The sequence below is a fragment of the Nuphar pumila genome, chromosome 10 (genome assembly GCF_984573655.1).
Source record: "Nuphar pumila chromosome 10, dmNupPumi1.hap1.1, whole genome shotgun sequence".
In the NCBI taxonomy this organism is placed as follows: Eukaryota; Viridiplantae; Streptophyta; class Magnoliopsida; order Nymphaeales; family Nymphaeaceae; genus Nuphar; species Nuphar pumila.
Genome location: NC_143258.1, coordinates 44,742,908 through 44,761,630, shown reverse-complemented (window position 1 = coordinate 44,761,630; position 18,723 = coordinate 44,742,908). Strand labels below are relative to the sequence as shown.

The 18,723-nt window shown below is 37.7% G+C and overlaps 1 protein-coding gene across 1 annotated transcript in view; it reads left to right on the top strand.

Moving 5' to 3' along the window:
* Positions 1-18,723, top strand: part of LOC149826780 (E3 ubiquitin-protein ligase UPL6-like) — a 146,926-nt gene that overhangs the window by 4,883 nt on the left and 123,320 nt on the right. The window contains exons 2-4 of the mRNA XM_090018976.1: positions 1,511-1,608; positions 2,422-2,549; positions 7,917-8,028. Of these exons, the coding sequence (XP_089875102.1) occupies positions 1,511-1,608; positions 2,422-2,549; positions 7,917-8,028 (338 nt within the window). The remainder of the gene's footprint in view (positions 1-1,510; positions 1,609-2,421; positions 2,550-7,916; positions 8,029-18,723) is intronic.

Below are 18,723 nucleotides of genomic sequence, written 5' to 3'. Positions count from 1 at the left end.
TTTCTATTTAATTTACTAAAAATAAATAATCATATATTTTGTAAATAAAAAAGCATTTCCCAAAGAATATATCCATTTGAAATATGGATTTCTCATATATATATATTTATATAAATATATAATTATTCATATATATTTATATTATCTTAATAACAAATCTTGTTTACGGAATATTCTCCATAAATTATTATTTGAAGGTATTTTCAAGAAAATGAGTTTTTTTTTAGAAAATCATGACAAACTAAACAATTGAAACAGAGAGAGAGAGAGAGCAGTTTGGGTTTGGAGAGATAGCATGAAATATCACAATAGACATGTAAATAAAGATATGGGACAGAGGACAGATGGCACAGGCGAAGTCCTATATCGAACATAATGTAAAAGAATGATCCTTCCATAATCTATAAAAGGAAGTTCTCTCTCCTTCACGCTTCACAACTCACAATGGCCTGCCCACATCACATGAGTTTTCTGCTTTTCTACCTTCCATCTTGGGAAAAGTAAAGATGCAGTGAAAGCTTTCTTCCATCTTGGGATAAGTAAAAAGCCTTCCAACTTCTGTTGGGAGCAAAAAAGAAATTATTACTTTTGTGGTTTTTGAAAAATCATGAAAAGTTACATTTTTTTTTCCGGACTTGGCTGAGTCACCATAAAATTCAGTTCACTCGGCCAAGTTTATGTTAAGACTCAGCGGAATTCAATCATTACCAAATAAAATTGATTTTCTGACTCAGTTACCTGCTGATATGAGAGTTTTCCAGCCATACATTTGTTGTCTCCTATAATTGTTGGTTTGGTCTTTTCTGAGAAACCAAGGTGGGCATGAGACTGCATCCTACTCTTAAGTTCTATGCGAGGATTATTTCTATCAGATAGACTTACAATATATTAAGGAAGAGAACCCCTCTTATTAACACATTCAACTTTGTCAACTTGATTCTGAGGTATTAAAGCATAAGTGAATTTTCATCTAAGTCTTGTTTTGTTTGAGATTTCCAGAATTTCTAGACGTATGTAAAAGATGGTGCCTAGGTCCCTTCTTCTAGCGTGATGGATCTGACGTAGAGTAAGGAAATGGTAAATATATGTAAATGTTCGTAAACACAATGAGCATTTGATTATGTGGAAATTTGTAGTCATCATCCATGTTTATGTATTTCATACTAGAGTCCATGCTTCATCTTTCAAACTACAGCTACTTGATGATGTGATGTGACATAAGAGACCTGCATTAGATTGGTTCTTGGGAATGGGAACTTGAGAGATGCTGATGCACAGGGATGAGATTAATGGTGTAAATGTACTTTTGTTTTCCTTTTCTCTTTGTTATTCACCATATAGCTCTTGGTAACTGCTTGCCACCCTTGGAATTCTTGTCACGTGTGACTACTTTTCTTGGTAGCTGCATTAAAATCCAAGCAAAGACGACTGCGGGGCCTTATGCCAAGTCACATATGTTGTTATTTATAACTGATACACTGGTAAATTTGAATGATTGTATCCTATTCAGAAATGGTTCAGAGGGAGGAAAGCTGTCAAGGTAGCATGCCTAAACGTACGAGAACAATTCTACACTCAATTTGGGGAGCATTGCCAGAAGGTGGACAGGTCTGTTTTTCTTCTTTTGTATAATCCAAGGTTGTAAGTTTTGTATCGTTACCCGTATCGGTTGGGCCCAAAGTAACACTGTACAGTATCATATTGTAAACGTATCGTAAATTTTTAATAAAAAATTTTCAAAAATAAATAAATAAAAATAATCAGAAAAAATTAGCAAAAATTCTAAAAAAATCATATCACATGAAACAATGATGAATTGCACAAAACACAACCATAAAATCACATATGAAGCATTTATGTCTCCACGAGCTGCTATGAATGGCATGCATATCTCCTAAGAAAAATGTAAATTGTGAAATAATAAACAACAACACTAAGCTAAGTCGTAAGATCCATAACAGTGCATGTTTACATAAACAAAAACAAAATCTCCAAGTGTTTCTCAATACTTAAAAATTTTACATAACCATTTTTTTTTTAAGTTCAAACAAAAATGAAGACTTCTTCTTCTTCTTCTTGCAAGAGATCAAACCCTAAATCCCTCTCAAGTTAGTGAACACAAACTTACCTTAAGGAGTCTTCTTATATATTTCAAACAACAACAACAAATTGAGTGCAACATAAAATGCACTGATTGTGTATTTTAAGATACACCCGATGTACGTACGATACAGACCCGTATCTCGATACGGGTGTGTATCGTATCGATTAGGTATGATACAACACTATAATCTACATCTAGACAATGAATTTGGTGTTGGGATCTTATTGTGTGCGCCTCTTTTTTCTAAATGTGTAAATTATGTTGTATTGGAGTGTGTTGGATGTACTTTTTTTTTTCTGACAAGTTTCTTCTAGCAGGCATTGTTTCAAACCTGACTCAGATTTTCTTCTTCAATTGCTTTTCTTCTTCAATGCACGTGATGTTGGAGACTTTAATCTTCTAGTGGAAGCCTGCCGCTTACTGCGCCATTTTGTTGACAATAGCGGTATGATGTTAGCTTCCATAGCAATTTTGACTAGGTTCTTGTTCATTGTTTACATTTATACTCTCCTTGTATCATTCCACAAGTGCAGTTCATGATTTTTTTAGTCTTTGCTTATTTTTCTTTGTTTTTTTCCTTTGTGTCTGTTCTAGCAGATTAGTAAATTATTTTTAGTGAAAAAGTATTCTCATTAATAGTAATTGAATGAAGGTGCCTCTGTGCATGCATGGATGCCTCAGGCCAGGCATGCATAGGTTAATAAATTTGCATAAATGGTGTGTGCACATGTGCAAGCACAACACACAGAGGTGCAGAAACACACAAATATATGTGCTTTTGTATGAACTTAAATCTTTGATGGGCTGCTTGCATGCATGGCTGTATATGTTGCACATATTTATCACTGCATGATATGGTCTACCAGTTGTCTTCATAGTATTAGAAGTGTTGCTTCATGTAATGTGATTTCTGTAACCGTACCTGTATTTACATTTTTTTCCTGTGCTTGTTATTCTTTTTATAGCGAAATCTACTAATATTAGAAGTTGATCATGTTCTCTATTGCGTGATTATAGAGGGCAACCACTATTTGCAGCCATGCGGTCTCTCTCTCTCTCTTGCTATTATGTCCTTGCTTTTCTCTTCCTACACCTATTTTCATTGCATTTGTTCTTTTTAGCTGTTAAAAGAAAGAAATACAATTAAAGTGGGAAAATCAAAGGAAAAGATAAAATACTTATCATTCAGAAGTGATAACATAGAGATTTTCTGCAAAAGAAGGAAAGGGGTGGAGTAGGGATGGTAGGGGAGGGGCAACAACTGGTCAAGTTTGTTCCCGTTGTTATGTGCATGCCATTTTTCTTTAGCCTGTATATTTTTTCTACTTCTGACTGAAATCTGTGTTTTTGCTATTATTTGAGCTTTTTGTTTTTAAACATGACTTCTTTCTTCTTTAATGTTGTCCTGGCTTTTTCCTGAAAACTAGTTTCTAGTTTCCCTGAGGGAAATGTCAAAGAACTCATTTTGTTAAAAGTGCAGATATTGTGGAACATTTAGATGGATCCAAGTCTTATCTTGTGGAATTTGTTAGTAACTAAAGTATCTGGGAGAAATGAGTGGCAAAGGCTGCCCTTGTTGATACCCAGCACATAGCAACTGGAAATGACCTGGCATAAATTCTGTTGTCTAAATATTATCCAGTTTGTCTTAAGAAGTTCTAGTTAGAGGTATGGCTTGATCAATTGTGATTTAGCATTTAGATAAACGGCATCCAATTTATTTTGAATTTTGGTAAGCTTGAACATCATAATTTAAGATGGATTTTGAGAAGCTAAAAGTAGAGCAACTTTTTTGTCATCAAATAAAATCAGTTGCTTGTTAGTTGGCTGTCAAAGTTAGGGGTGTGTAATGGGGCCCATGGCTTGCCCATTAGGCCCGTGGGCCTAATCGGGCTGGGCCAGCCGCCAGATATATATACATATAATAGGTGTGTATAATCACAATATAATGATATTATAATATATATATATATATATTAATACATATATATTTATATATATATTTTATTTATATATGTACATAAAAGTTACACACACACACACACACACACATATATATTCGTGCTAGGGACGGCCGGGCCCGTGTCGGCCTGCTTTGGGCCTGGCTGGGCCAAAGGCCTGTTTCAGGCCGAGCCAAGGCCAAATTTAAAGGCCCAGCCCCGGCCCATTGCCCACCTCTAGTCATAGGTGATTCTATTCCACCAAAGGAAAAGGTGCAGTGGGTTTCTTGCTGGGTTATGATCCAAATGCGATGCCATAGTGGTATCCCTTTATTGTTAGGGACACTTGCCTGCCTTTGAGGGTTTGAGGCCTATTCATATGAGATTATCCATCTTAGCATAGACTAATGACTCTTAGCGTGCTGAATATGGGCACTTTATCTTTTTTGGTTGTTAGACCCTTTTTGGATGACAAGGGCAAAACCTGGTTTTTGGCAAACCAGGTTAAATGGCCTGTTTGGATGGCCCAAACCAGGTTTTTATCAACAACAATAAAAAAAAAAAGAGGGCCGACCATCAGCTGGGAAATGGTCGGGCCAGTGTTGCCCTTGCTGGGTGACATCGGTCCGGCCATTTCCTGGCTGGCTGGTACCAGCTGTGCCATTTTCCTTCCGTTGACTAGCTGGGGTACTGGTGGTGGGGGGATAACAAGAGAGAGAGAGAGAGAGAGAGAGAGAGAGAGAGAGAGAGAGAGAGAGAGAGAGAGAGAGAGAGAGAGAGAGAGAGAGAGAGAGAGGTCTCTTTTGCAAAAGTGGGTTGAAAACCCTGTTTTGCCCAAATCAAGTTTTACCCAAAACCTGGTTTGGTGGCACCCAAACAGCCACCAAACCTGATTATTTGGGTAAAACCTGGTTTGACACCCAAAACCAGGTTTTCACCTAGGTTTTGGGTGTCATCCAAACAGTATCTTAGGCTTTAGAAATCAAACATTTCTGGGATTCAGCTCCAAAAATTAACAAACTCCAATGTCAATGTAGCTGCATAGTACTGGAAAGAGCGGGAGCAAAAGAACCTATAATCTACAGTTTTTTTTTTGTGCAGAATGGTTGCTGACCCAGATCAAAGTGATTGTTTTTGCTTGACAACATCTAGCTGGTAACTGTACTTGTGCACCTAATCAGTTACACCGATAGGTCATCAGCACAAAATGGTTGTTAACATCTTTACCATGATCATGATGGGATGACCTCACTGGAATTAAGGAGCTTTCGTAATATTGATATTGGAGCTAGCAACCATGTGATACAAATATATGAGTTGTCTAACTTAAGCCTTTAGTGTGGTCATGGAAATATCCTTATCTGAGAATGAATAATTTATGCATCTTTAAGTCCTTTATTTTTTCTAATCCTATTCTCAACATAAGAAAGAATTTATTATTTATGTGATGTGGCTTTCATTCTTCTTTTACTTCTTCTGTCTATGTGAAGGATCTCCAGCAAAAGGACATGTGAGGGAACTCCAATTATGGGAGTTAGTTCCCACAGTCCTAACCATTTCTGGATCCTTAACAGGTTCTGGAGTGGAAAAAAATGTCTGAAATTCTTTTTACAGGATATGTGGAATGAGATTTTTTTTAACTGCAGGCTGTCAGACATTAACTTCACGCTTTCTATAAGTTGACAAGAAGTGGGCATCTTTCAAAATGAGACCACGAGTCTTGTGGATTGAAAACTTTAAACTTCCTCAAATAGCTTGAGACTTGCTTGTCTGCACTAGGGTTGTATGAATGACCTTCAGGAACTCAATAAAAAAGACATGCCAAGAGTGAACTATAACTTTCACATCTGACTGCTTCTCAGGTTGCTAAGTTTTGGATGTATGAAACTCATGCCATGATCTTGTTGTTTCCAAAGTTTGTTTTATGTAGAGACTAGCTCATGCAATCTATGACTGAATCCGTGTCTATCTGTTTGTCCTTGTGTATGTACATGCTTCTGGGTGTATGTGCGTGTGTGTGCACATCTGCATGGGGTGGTGTGTCTGTGTTTGTGTTTGTTGGTGTCTTTGTATGTTGTCCGCGTGTGCCTGTGTATGTGTGTGTGTGCACGTGCATGTGTGTGTGTGGTTGGTTTTCCCTTCAAAACAAGTTCCTTTTTTCCCCTCCATCCTTTCTATCCTATTCTGCTTAGAGCCTCCCAAGAACAGAACCTTTATTCACTTCATCTATTTGTGAATATGCTTTAGTAGAAAGCGAGCCATCCAATCCTATACAACAAGAAGAGAATAACTAAGACCAACAAGAATGACCAGTCCTATCCGATCCTTCCCAAAATCTATGAAGTAGGGATAGTGGATGCACTTTTCATCATTCCCATGACTTCTCCTTTTTGCTTTTACGGTTAGTAAGCTTTCATAGGGTTGTCTAGTAGGATTATGAAATGAATGAGGCTCAAGAGTGGGGAAGGTGATGATTAGTCATAGTTGGCAAACTCGGCGAGTCGACTCGGGAATCACCCGAGTCGACCCGCATCAGACCCCAACTGGGTCACGATTCAGGAGTGCCGGACCAACCTATTAAATAAAATTGTTATCATGTATTTTATTATTTTAATGCATAATTCTTATATAAAGTCACTTGTTATGAAGAATCTAATATTGTTCAATGAAAAAAGTTAATAATGTATAATTATATGTTTTTGTAACTTAGCTATTGACATATTAGCTTGAAGTTTAGTTATTTCCATGTCTTATTCATATGCTTACACTATAAAATATAGAGTCCTGACTCGTCCGAGTCACCGAGTCAACCCACTGACTCGGTGACCCAGAAGGGGTCCGATCCGAGCCCGAGTCATGAGTTTGCCAACTATGGATAGAGTATCTGGTGGGTGGATCTTTAAATTGGCCTTTTTTCTTGAATGTTGTTACTGGTCTACCAATGCTGCCCAATCCTTAGATGTCATTGCCCAATACCTCACTAATGCTTTCTCTCTCCTGTTCGTTTTAGTAGCGAGATAAGAATTCAGTTGTCTGACGACTCCCTAGCTGCAACCTCTCTTCCTTCAACCGTGCACGTGTTGGTGTGTACATGCATGTTGCGGGTGCACGTGCATGCACACGTGTGTGTCTGTGTGAGCGTGCATGTGGACGAGCACTTGCATGCCTACGGGCATGTGTGTGTGTGTGGAGGCTGTAGGCATGCATGTTCGTGTTGTCAACACTGTGAAAGAAGTTAGCTTTTATGATAAAAATTCCATTAGAATTAAGTTAAAAAGTTCCTATGGTAGAATTCCTTTCGTCTATGTTACCGCGACACGGCACCTTGGGTGCCATACCCGTGTCGACACGGGTACCGGTACCTGGACAAGGCATTTGCTGTGTCCTATATTATATTATATTATGTATTATATTTTCAATATATAATATATATTTTAGATACATAATATATATATTTTCAGTATATATTTAGCCGTGCCCCCGTACCCATATTTTTTGAAATTGCCATGTCCTACCCGCACCCGCACCCAGCTGACATAGCCTTTCAGACTTTTTTTGCAAGCACATTTTCCTAATTAAACTACTTTCATGCCAACAACCAATGACATCATTTACTCAAATTTCTTAGTGCCCCTAGATATGCGTTTGCTTCATCTTGGATGAAATAATATCTGACTAGCATGGTTCTACTGGCAGTATTAAGTATTAACCATTGAAGGTGAATGAGTTCTTTTTTTTTTTTTCGTCTGGTTTGCAATTTGTAACTGTATCAATATCTTCCCCTAAAACGATCCTCTGAATAATGCATCTATTCATATATGTTGCTGATAAAACTCAAGCTTTTATCTCTAATAATTTTTTGTTATAAACAGGAAATATTATGAATATCTTTGGATTTTGTGACCTTCCACCAAAGAATGCTATTGTCGAGAATAGAGTGAAGCGATTTTCTTTTGCTTGCATCCAGGCTATCCATCAGAACAGGTGAGTGCCATAAAAGTTTTGTTGCATCCATAAATTTAATATATGGAACAAGGTTCTATTTCCATTCCATTTTAATTTATTTAGGTTAAGCTCACGATCTTAATAATTAATTAATTGAAAATGAGAGGAACACTGAAACCATGGTGCTGGGAGAAGATTTTAAGTCAAATCTCTAACTCTTATTCAATTGGATTACTACCAAGTATAGTTTAAAATTTGCTGAAGGGAACACAATGGGGTCCATGTGGGGGCACGAGAGTTTCCCAATGGGTCTCTCTCTCTCTCTCTCATATGGAAGACACTTCCTTCTCATCTCGTGAAACCAATTGGCTCTTAATCTTTTAAAACCTACAATTGTTAAATTCCAAAGTATCCTTAACAAATAACAATCTATTTCTGTCAGAGACACAAAATCCTTGAATCAATTCACTTGCAACTCGAATTTACAATTGGTTTCAGCCAAAGGGACAGCTACACCATTGTCGCAAATGTTGATAATATTTTGAGAATATTGTGATCTTATCATGATATGTTCAAAAGCCAATACATTCTCAAAAAACACAATATTTTCATATTTCTTTTAAAATATCATGTTTTTATCTTGAATTCTTGATATTAATGTGACGAACACAAAATTCTAATATTTTATAATTTTATATTTCTAATATTTTTATATTACTGATATTTTCTTGAGATTCTTTCTGAAACTAAACAAATTTTAATTTGCCCAAAAGGGCTCCATTCATCTGGTAGAGGCGACTTGGTAACATCACCAAGCTGAAGGGGCATCAAGAGTTCAAAACCCATAGGTATGCATCCCTTGCTCATCACCAAAACTGGGTGTACTCCCTTGTGGGCAAGTACCAATGAGCTTGCGAGTGAGTGAGGTGGTCTTCCTCGATTATCCAAAGAAAAAGAATCTTAAGTTTTCCTCATGGAGATTTTGTGAGAATTATATTTTTAAGTAAATGATTCCAAGAATGATATTTTGTTGGATTAGGGTACACTAGTAATCTTAAAAATAGTTTGATATTTTAAGATATTTTTGAAGGTACATTTTACATCCTAAAGGACTAAATGAAAGGTAACTTTAAGTATTTTCAAGTGCCTTGATTATTTTATCGTTCATAACTTTTGAACAACGGGTAACTAGTGTGTGTTAGAATATGGTGCTTATTATATGTATATATATATTTGTCTGTAATATGTTTTACCTAGAGTTACTGAAAGCACCTAGGTAAGTGGGGAAGCGCAATTTGTCGCGCTTCCAAAACGCGCGGGGAAGCACCATTTTTAAATGGGAAGGGCACTTCCCTTTTATGGGAAGCACACTTCCCTTTAATGGGAAGCGCACTTCCCTTCACGCTTCCCCCTCGCCTCTCCCATTTTTTTCAATTTTTTTTTATTTTTTTATTTTTTTCGCTTCCCCCTCGCTTTCTAGGTCGCTTCCGGTTCGCTTCTTAGGTCGCTTCTGAGACGAATCCCGATTCGCTCCTAAGTGGTCTCTCGCTTCCCGCTCTCGCTTCCATGGTTTTACCCTTAGGGGTATTTTGGTATTTTGACCTTTGTAATAGGAACAACCCATTAGGGGCTAACCTGTCTTTTTCTTATTTTTTTGTATTTGTCTTTTGTTATATTGTCAATGACATATCTGTCCTTGACAATATAACTGTTGGGGGCTCCCTGACAGTTAGAATTCTAACTGTTGGGAGCTCCTCACTCCCTCTTTTGTGTATAAACATGGGACCTTGAGTCCCTTGTAAAGCATGCATTTTGTGTGCATTAACATTACCTATTACATAACATACAATATATATATATGATTATATATATATATATTATAACACATTTACCATTAAATAAAGATTATATTTTTTATTTTTTGAGTGTTCCTCTAAGCAAGTGGCTATTGTTCTTGTGCTCCTTTTGTGGGGGTTGTATTTGCCTCTTGTTTAAGCTGTGTGGGGACATCTTAATCTCATTAATGTTATCAGAGCCATCGACATTTTGATCTTGGTGGAGCTTGTTCGTGTGGATGTGAGATCGTGGACTCGTGGTATCCAAAAAGAACTCCGCTTCCATTCTCTCTCTCTCTCTTTCTATTCTTGTCTCCATGGAGGATAAACGAGAAGGGAATGTCATCATGTCTGTGAGACTCAACAACACGAACTATCTGATGTGGGCATCCATAGTGAAGCATAAAATTTGAGAAAAAGGTCTATGGGGCTTGTTTGACGAATCTAAGAAACAACCAAAACTTGCTTTCCAAGAATGAGAACGACAAAGAAGTAGCACTTCAACGAGACAAAATGAGCAAAGCCGTTGCGGACTACGAAATTAGATGGAAGGAGTGGAACATGGGTCATTCCAAAATCATGGGATGGCTCATTAGTAGTGTTGATATAAAGAAATGTTCTAGTTTGACAAAATTTGAATTGCGAGTGATGCTTAGAAATATCTCCAAGATATGTATTCCCTAAGGGACATAACTCATTTATGTAACTTCCAAAAGAAAGCGATGACTATGAGACATGAGCATAAGAGAATATTGCAATGCTCTTTCTCTCCTTTGGTATGAACTTGCTCGCTTAGAGTCTAAGTGGCACTGTTCACTTGACAACCAAACTTTTTTATCATTTTGTAAATGGGCTTAGACCTGAAGTTGACGAGACCAAATTGACTCTCTTTCGTAGAGGAGGTGTTCCTTCTATAATTGAAACTCTAGAAGAACTAAATATGGAAGAAAATAGATATAAGAAACCCTCCTCTATCAAAGATGAAGAATCTGTGCTTACTATGTCAAGGCCCGAAAATCACACAAGGACTTACAAGCCTCCTCACTTTGGGAGACTTAAATGATTATGGAAGAAACTCAAATGACTATGAATACAAAAAGAGTGGTAAGATAATATGCCACACATCAAGCCATTTTGCCCAAAGAGAAGAGAAGATCAAAGCGATGAAAAAAAAGTGGCCTCTATGGGGCCATCAAACTAGAAGGGTGGTGTAAATGAAGGCTTTAAAAATATGTCACTTGCTTAACTCATGGAAGTTTTTTAACCACTATTCAAGGCTCAAGCTTCTTCTCTTTCCGGTGTGGCCGTCCCCTGATAAGAATTTTTGGATTCTTGATTCCGGTGCTTCGTTTCATATGACTCCTAATGAGTCCATACTATCCAATTGTCACGTTAACTCCAATGATTCTTATGTTTCAACCGCCGATGAAACATCTTTAAAAATCCAAGGTTTTAGTACGTTGAAAAACTCTTTTAAAATTAAACAATTTTTATGTTCCAAACATTAGAATTGTACCTAAACTAAATTTAAATCTTCTATCTGTTTCACAAATTACTGGCCATGGATTTAAGGTCACCTTTTCATTTAATGATTGCTTGATACATGATCTCCAATCTGAGAAGCCGATTGGCTAAGGCCACAGAAGAGGTGATCTTTACTACATGGATAATTTAAAACTATCTAATCAAGTTTTTTGTAATTTTATTAAAAATAACAATATTGAAATTTGGCATAAGAGATTAGGACATCCAAGTATGTCAAAAATGTATTTATTTATTTTTTTTTGAAAAATCAATGAAAGAGATTTGATTTGCAAAGATTGTATTCTTGAAAAAATGAAATCTCTAACTTTTGGACCTAGCCATTTTGTATCTAAAGAACTATTTGAGTTAATACATTCGGACCTATGAAGGCCGACACCGATTATGTCTAAGGGAAGAGTTTCTTATTATGTTATATTTGTGGATGATTATAATAGGCATACATGGATTTATTTTTTTAGACTCAAATCCAAAGTATTTGATTGTTTTCAAAAATTTCATAATTGTGTCAAAAATCAATTTAAAGCCTCCATTAAAACATTTAGATTCGATTCTGAAGAGGAATTTTTATCAAACGATTTTTAAAATTACCTTGATCAACAAGGGATTATTCATCAAAGATCTTGCCCCTACACCCTACAACAAAATGGGTTAGCCGAAAGAAAGCATTGACACATTATTGAAACCACTAGGACTCTTTTAGTATCCAAAAATGTTCCTAATAGATTTTGGTTCGAAATCGCTCCTATGGCGGTCTACTTAATTAATAGAATGCCTTCTACTATTCTTGAAAATATTTATCCTATTGAAAAATTATTTAAAATCCCTTCCAATTATAAAAGATTGATAATCTTTGGTTCTAAATTTGTTGTCCTTTCTAGCCAAAATGATAAGCTTTCCACCAAGGTTGTTCCTTGTATTTTCTTAGGCTATGCCGAAAACCAAAAAGGATTTAGGTGTTATGATATTGCAAAGCACAAACTTTATTTTTAAGAAATGTAGCTTTTCTTGAAAAAAAAATGGTTTTAAAAAAATTGAGTCTAAGAAACCATGTGATTACTCTTTTTTGTTCGATTTAGTGCATGATATTGTTGTTGAGCATGATATTGTGGATGATTGTATGAATGAAAGTAATGATATTCATGATATGCATGAGAGTGATAATGATGACACTCATGAAAGTGATATTATTATTGTTGAATCTCACATTGAAATACAAACTTATTATTGATGAACTCAAGACCAACCACCATATGCATTAGAAAGATATTCCCAAAGTCAAGACACAGATCGATCTAATGTTTGAAAATCTAAGAGAATATCCCAAGCTCCTAGTAGGTTCGTATCTTATGAGTCATTTGAACCCAACTATAGAGCTTGTCTTATGGCCATTCACTTTTATGTTGAATCATCCTCCTATAGTGAGGCCAAAAATCATCATGAATGGATTAAAACCATGAATAATGAATTAGAAGCTCTATAAAAGGCCAAAACTTGGGAGATTCAGTCCTGACAGTTAGAATTCTAACTGTTGGGAGCTCCTCACTCCCTCTTTTGTGTATAAACATGGGACCTTGAGTCCCTTGTAAAGCATGCATTTTGTGTGCATTAACATTACCTATTACATAACATACAATATATATATATGATTATATATATATATATTATAACACATTTACCATTAAATAAAGATTATATTTTTTATTTTTTGAGTGTTCCTCTAAGCAAGTGGCTATTGTTCTTGTGCTCCTTTTGTGGGGGTTGTATTTGCCTCTTGTTTAAGCTGTGTGGGGACATCTTAATCTCATTAATGTTATCAGAGCCATCGACATTTTGATCTTGGTGGAGCTTGTTCGTGTGGATGTGAGATCGTGGACTCGTGGTATCCAAAAAGAACTCCGCTTCCATTCTCTCTCTCTCTCTTTCTATTCTTGTCTCCATGGAGGATAAACGAGAAGGGAATGTCATCATGTCTGTGAGACTCAACAACACGAACTATCTGATGTGGGCATCCATAGTATGAGCCCAACAACTCTGTGAAGCATGGGCTCATCTTAACATTTCCCAAATAGGTTGCGTAAATTGAAGGAAGTATACCACTCTGTCCCAAAACTCATCATCAAGAATAAATTTCTTAATTTTTTGAGCCTTCATATCATCATCAACACGATAGAATGTCCAATTTTCATCAGTCACCATGTTAATCAAAGCATTCTTCACACTTTTAATCTTTTTCATCATCACAATGATGGACGCAAAACGTGTTTCAGCGACCTTCAACAATTTCAAATCAGAATGCCTATTAAATATAGTATTAGCACGATGGTGGTTAACAACAAAATTCCTAATGCTTTTGACATTTCTTTCTAAATCTTCAATCCATGAACATAAAGCATATGCTTGTGAATTTTCTTCTTCTTTGGGGTTGCATATGCTCTTTAGGGCTAGATTTAAGATGTGTGCTACACAGGGAGTCCAAAACATATGAGGGTACTCACTCTCCAAACTCAACGCTGCACTTTTACGAACCGGAGCGTTGTCTGTAATGATTTGTACCACTTTCTGATCACCCACTTCTTTTATCACTTCCATAAACAATCCCTTCAAATACTCTGCATTTTTATATTCCCCAGATGCATCAACTGCTTTCAAGAATATTGGGCCACTAAGCGAACAAGCAATGAAATTGATTAATGGACGCCTTTGAATATCTGTCCATCCATCAGATACAATGGAAACTCCATTTTGCTCCCATGAATATTTTTTAATTTCTAGCAACCTCTCCACGTTTGCCCTCTCTTCTGCAAGAAGTGTGGTTCGTATTTTTTCTGAACTTGGAGGCACATAACCACTCAAATTACAATTTGCCAAGGATGTTACTAAATCCTTCCAATAAGGATTTCTAGCCGCATTAAATGGGAGTGAACCAGAATAAAAATAACTCCCAACTTTTCTATCCAATTCTTCTCTTCCATATGTATTGAATGCTGCTTGTATCGTTCCTCTACCTCCTAGATTGACTTTTCTTTTTTTTTTCAGTATCTTCTTGGTGGCTTGCAAATGGCACACTGAGTGCAGAAGAATCGGCCATTGCCTTTCTCTTCTCATATTCTTCTTGTATTTTCTTGTATTGCCTTCGCATTGCCTCATCAACTTTTCTGCAAGCTGAAATGCCATGTCCTGGTATCTTCAACAAATGAGCCTTCACTCTTGTGTAAGACCCAACAAAATCTTTTTCGCAGAGCTTGCATCGAAATCTTTTGTTTCCACCACCTCCTTCTCCAGTTTTTGCAAGTTTATCTACATGTATCCATAGTGGCCCCACATCATCAATCCCACTACAACTATCAACAAAACTAGCAGCAGAACTCACATGTTGGGATGAGGATGACGCAAGTCCTTTCCCTTTATCCGTCATTTTTATCCTGAAAACACAAAAAAAATACATTACAATTTTCAAATAAATTCGAAAACACAGGGAGAAGGGGGGGCTCAGCCCCTCCCCTGCCAACCCAACAAGAGAGCGAGAGCGAGGGGGGCTCGGCCCCTCCCCTGTCGACAAAAAAAAAAAAAAACAGATGGAGGAGGGCCCCCCTGTCGACCCAAAGAAAAAAAACAGATGGGGCTCGGCCCCTCCCCTGTCGACCCAAAAAAAAAACAGATGGGGGAGGGGCTCGACCCCTCCCCTGTCGACCCAAATAAAAAAATAAACAGATTGGGGAGGGGCTAGGCCCCTCCCCTGTCGACCCAAAGAAAAAAACAGATGGGGGAGGGGCTCGACCCCTCCCCTGTCGACCCAAAGAAAAAAACATATGGGGGAGGGGCTCGGCCCCTCCCCTGTCGACCCAAAAAAAAACAACAGATGGGGGAGGGGCTCGGCCCCTCCCCTGTCGACCCAAAGAAAAAAACATATGGGGGAGGGGCTCGGCCCCTCCCCTGTCGACCCAAAAAAAAAAAAACAGATGGGGGAGGGGCTTGGCCCCTCCCCTATCGACCCAAAGAAAAAAACATATGGGGGAGGGGCTCGGCCCCTCCCCTGTCGACCCAAAAAAAAAAAAAACAGATGGGGGAGGGGCTCGGCCCCTCCCCTGTCGACCCAAAGAAAAAAAAAACAGATGGGGGAGGGGCTCGGCCCCTCCCCTGTCGACCCAAAAACGAAAAACATAAAGGGGAGGGGCTCGGCCCCTCCCCTGTCGACCCAAAAAAGAAAAACATAAAAGGGAGGGGCTCGGCCCCTCCCCTGTCGACCCAATCGACCCCAAAAAAAAGGTAGATGGGGGAGGGGCTCAGCCCCTCCTGTGCCGAAAAATGAGGGAGCAGGGGAGGCTCAGCCCCTCGCCTGCCGACCCAACAAGAGACCGAGAGAGGGGGGGGGGGTGCTCGGCCCCTTCCCAGCCAACCCAAGAAGAGAGTGAGAGACATACCTGCGAAAGGAGAGGAGGAGCCGAGAGGAGGAGTCTGGGAGGCGGAGCTGGGGCGGCGATGGGAGAGCTCGAGCTCAGGGGGAGAGAGAGAGGAGAGATTAGGGCAAAATTTTTTTTTGCCCTAATCCTCCTCCTTTTCATCTGGGGGGGGATTTTTTTTTCTCCCAAAAATGTGGACAAAAATGACCCTGGGTGCGTTGACCGCACCCAGGGTCGTGTTGACCGCACCCGGTGCCGCACCCGCACGCGATCCCGCGTCGCGTCGCGTCGCGTCGACGCGGGTGTGGCATCTGTTTTGCCGAGTCCCTGTGACATAGGTGTAGATAGGTATACAAAATCAAAACCAAAAGTGATGAAACACTAGAAAGATACAAAGCTAAGCTAGTAGCTAAAGAGTATAGCGAAGAATATGGAATAAACTATAAGAAAACCATTGCCCAAGTAGTTAGGATGACCACAATTAGAACTCTCATCACTATAGCATTTATTAGAAAATGACCTATCTTTCAAATGGATGTTAAAAATGCTTTTCATAATGAAACCCTTAATGAAAAAGTCTATATAGAACCTCCTCCTCGGTTATATTTGACACACGGGAAAGTTCTTTGTATGTGAAACTCTTTGTATGGTGTAAAACAAGCTCCTAAGGCTTGGTATGATCGTTTTAGCAATGTGATGATTTAATTAAGATTTAGATCTTGTCATACTGGATATTACATTGTTTGTTAAGTCTTCTAATGCAGGTCTAGTCATTTTACTCCTCTATGTGAACGATATGATTATCACAGGAAGTGATAAACAAGGAGTTAGTCGTATCAAAGATGTTCCTAAAAACAACTTTAATATGACAAATCTTGGTCTTCGATATTTTCTTGGAATTGAAGTAGCTATATATTTTTTTTGTCTCAAACTAAGTATACAACCGAGATAATTAGAAGGTCAGACCTTACTGATGAAAAGAAAGTTGACACACCAGCGGTTATCAATGCAAAAATAAAGAAAGTTGATGGATAGTGATGAAAAGAAAGTTGACACACCAGCGGTTATCAATGCAAAAATAAAGAAAGTTGATGGATAGCTTCTGAATGATCCAACCCCATATCTTCAAATGATTGGCGCCCTAAATTACCTTTATATTACTCATCCTGATATTGCTTATGCTATTCATACCAGAGTTACCAGAAGCTTCTTAGATAGGTGGAAAGCCCGCTTCCCGAAAACTCGCTTCAGAAGTGCGATACTGAAACGAAGTGATTAACAATCACAAAGGAATGCCACTAAGGGCTACAGGCCATCACAAATACACAAGGACCACTATTGGGTCAAATACAATCTCACAAAGGAGACATGCACAAGATCAAAATCTCACCAAAACACAATGAAAAATAAATAATTTTTTATCACTTCAAATATGCTTGTAAAAAACATAACATTACATGGAGTAGAGGGGCTCTATTTATTGAACCATACATGGAAGAGATGGAGGCAGTCCAATAGTCGTTGACTCGTTGGAATGCCTCTAACGGTCATATTTATGATCGTTGAGAGCAGTCCAACGACTAGTTGAACTGTCTCCCAACAATCATATTTGACTTAAAGTATTAAATGAAAAAAAATCAATAAATATAAAAAGACTATAGCATCCCTATTAGACTGTGTTTATTACAATAACCAAAAAGACCAAAATACCCATGATATATATATATATATATATTTATTGATACATTATTTTAGCACTCCCCTCAAACTTACGGTGAGATCATCAAAAGTTTGTTAAGAAGAAAAAAATCGGGGTAGAGGAAGAACTTTAGTGAAGAAGTCCGCAATCTGAAATTCAAACAGAACATATAATAAAGTAATCGTCCATTTCAAATGTTATTCTCGAACGTAATGGCAATCCATCTCGATATGCTTCGTTCGTTCATGAAATGTATGATTGTTGGCTATATATGACACTTTTGTTATCACAACATAACTTTGAAGGTTCTGAGACATCAATGCCCTAAGGATCTCATCCACACGACGTTAGTTGTTATAGTAAGTACCCTATATTCAGCTTCTGTGGACGATAAAGACACTTTATGCTGCTTTTTACACCTCCGATGATATAAGGGAATCACCTAAAAACATACAAAAACCCGTTGATGAGTTTTAGTTATTGGGATCTCCTCTCTAGTAAGAATCAATATATGCAATTAGATTTAAAGATGAGGAAGAGGATAAGAATAACCCTTTAGATATTGTGTTTTAGATGTATCGAACTATTCTCAACACAACATTCATGTGAACTAACGTTGGCACATGCTGAAATTGACTTGCAGTAGGTACTGCATGCACAATATTTGGTCTAGCAATAGACAAGTACATTAGTGATCCAATAAGTTGCCTATAAGGAGTTGGATCATCTAATAAAACTTCGTCTTCAACTCTCATTTTGGCGTTAATCACTTCAGGAGTGTCAACATATTTTGTATCTGTGATTCCTGAACGTGCAACAATATCTACTGCAAACTTTATTTGAGACAAAATGTATTATCTTGACGAATAAGCTACTTCAATACCTAAAAGATATATAAAAAAACCAAGGTCAGTCATATTAAAGGATTTCTTAAGCATAATTTTAATTTTCTTAACTTCCTTTCGATCATTCCCAACGATGATCATATCATCAACATACAAGAGTAAGATGAAACGCGAAGTGCCTGTAGACCTTATAAAGAGAGCACTGTCAGTGTAACATGATTTAAATCCAAGATTTAACATAGTTCTACTGAATCGATGCTTTAGGGTCTTCTTTAAGCCCATATAAAGCCTTCCGAAGGAGAAGAACCATAACCATTTTCAATAGTCAGACTAGGGGGAGGATCCGTGTAAATTTCTTCACTTAAATTTTCATTTAAAAAAAAATATTAACATCTAACTTATATATAGAC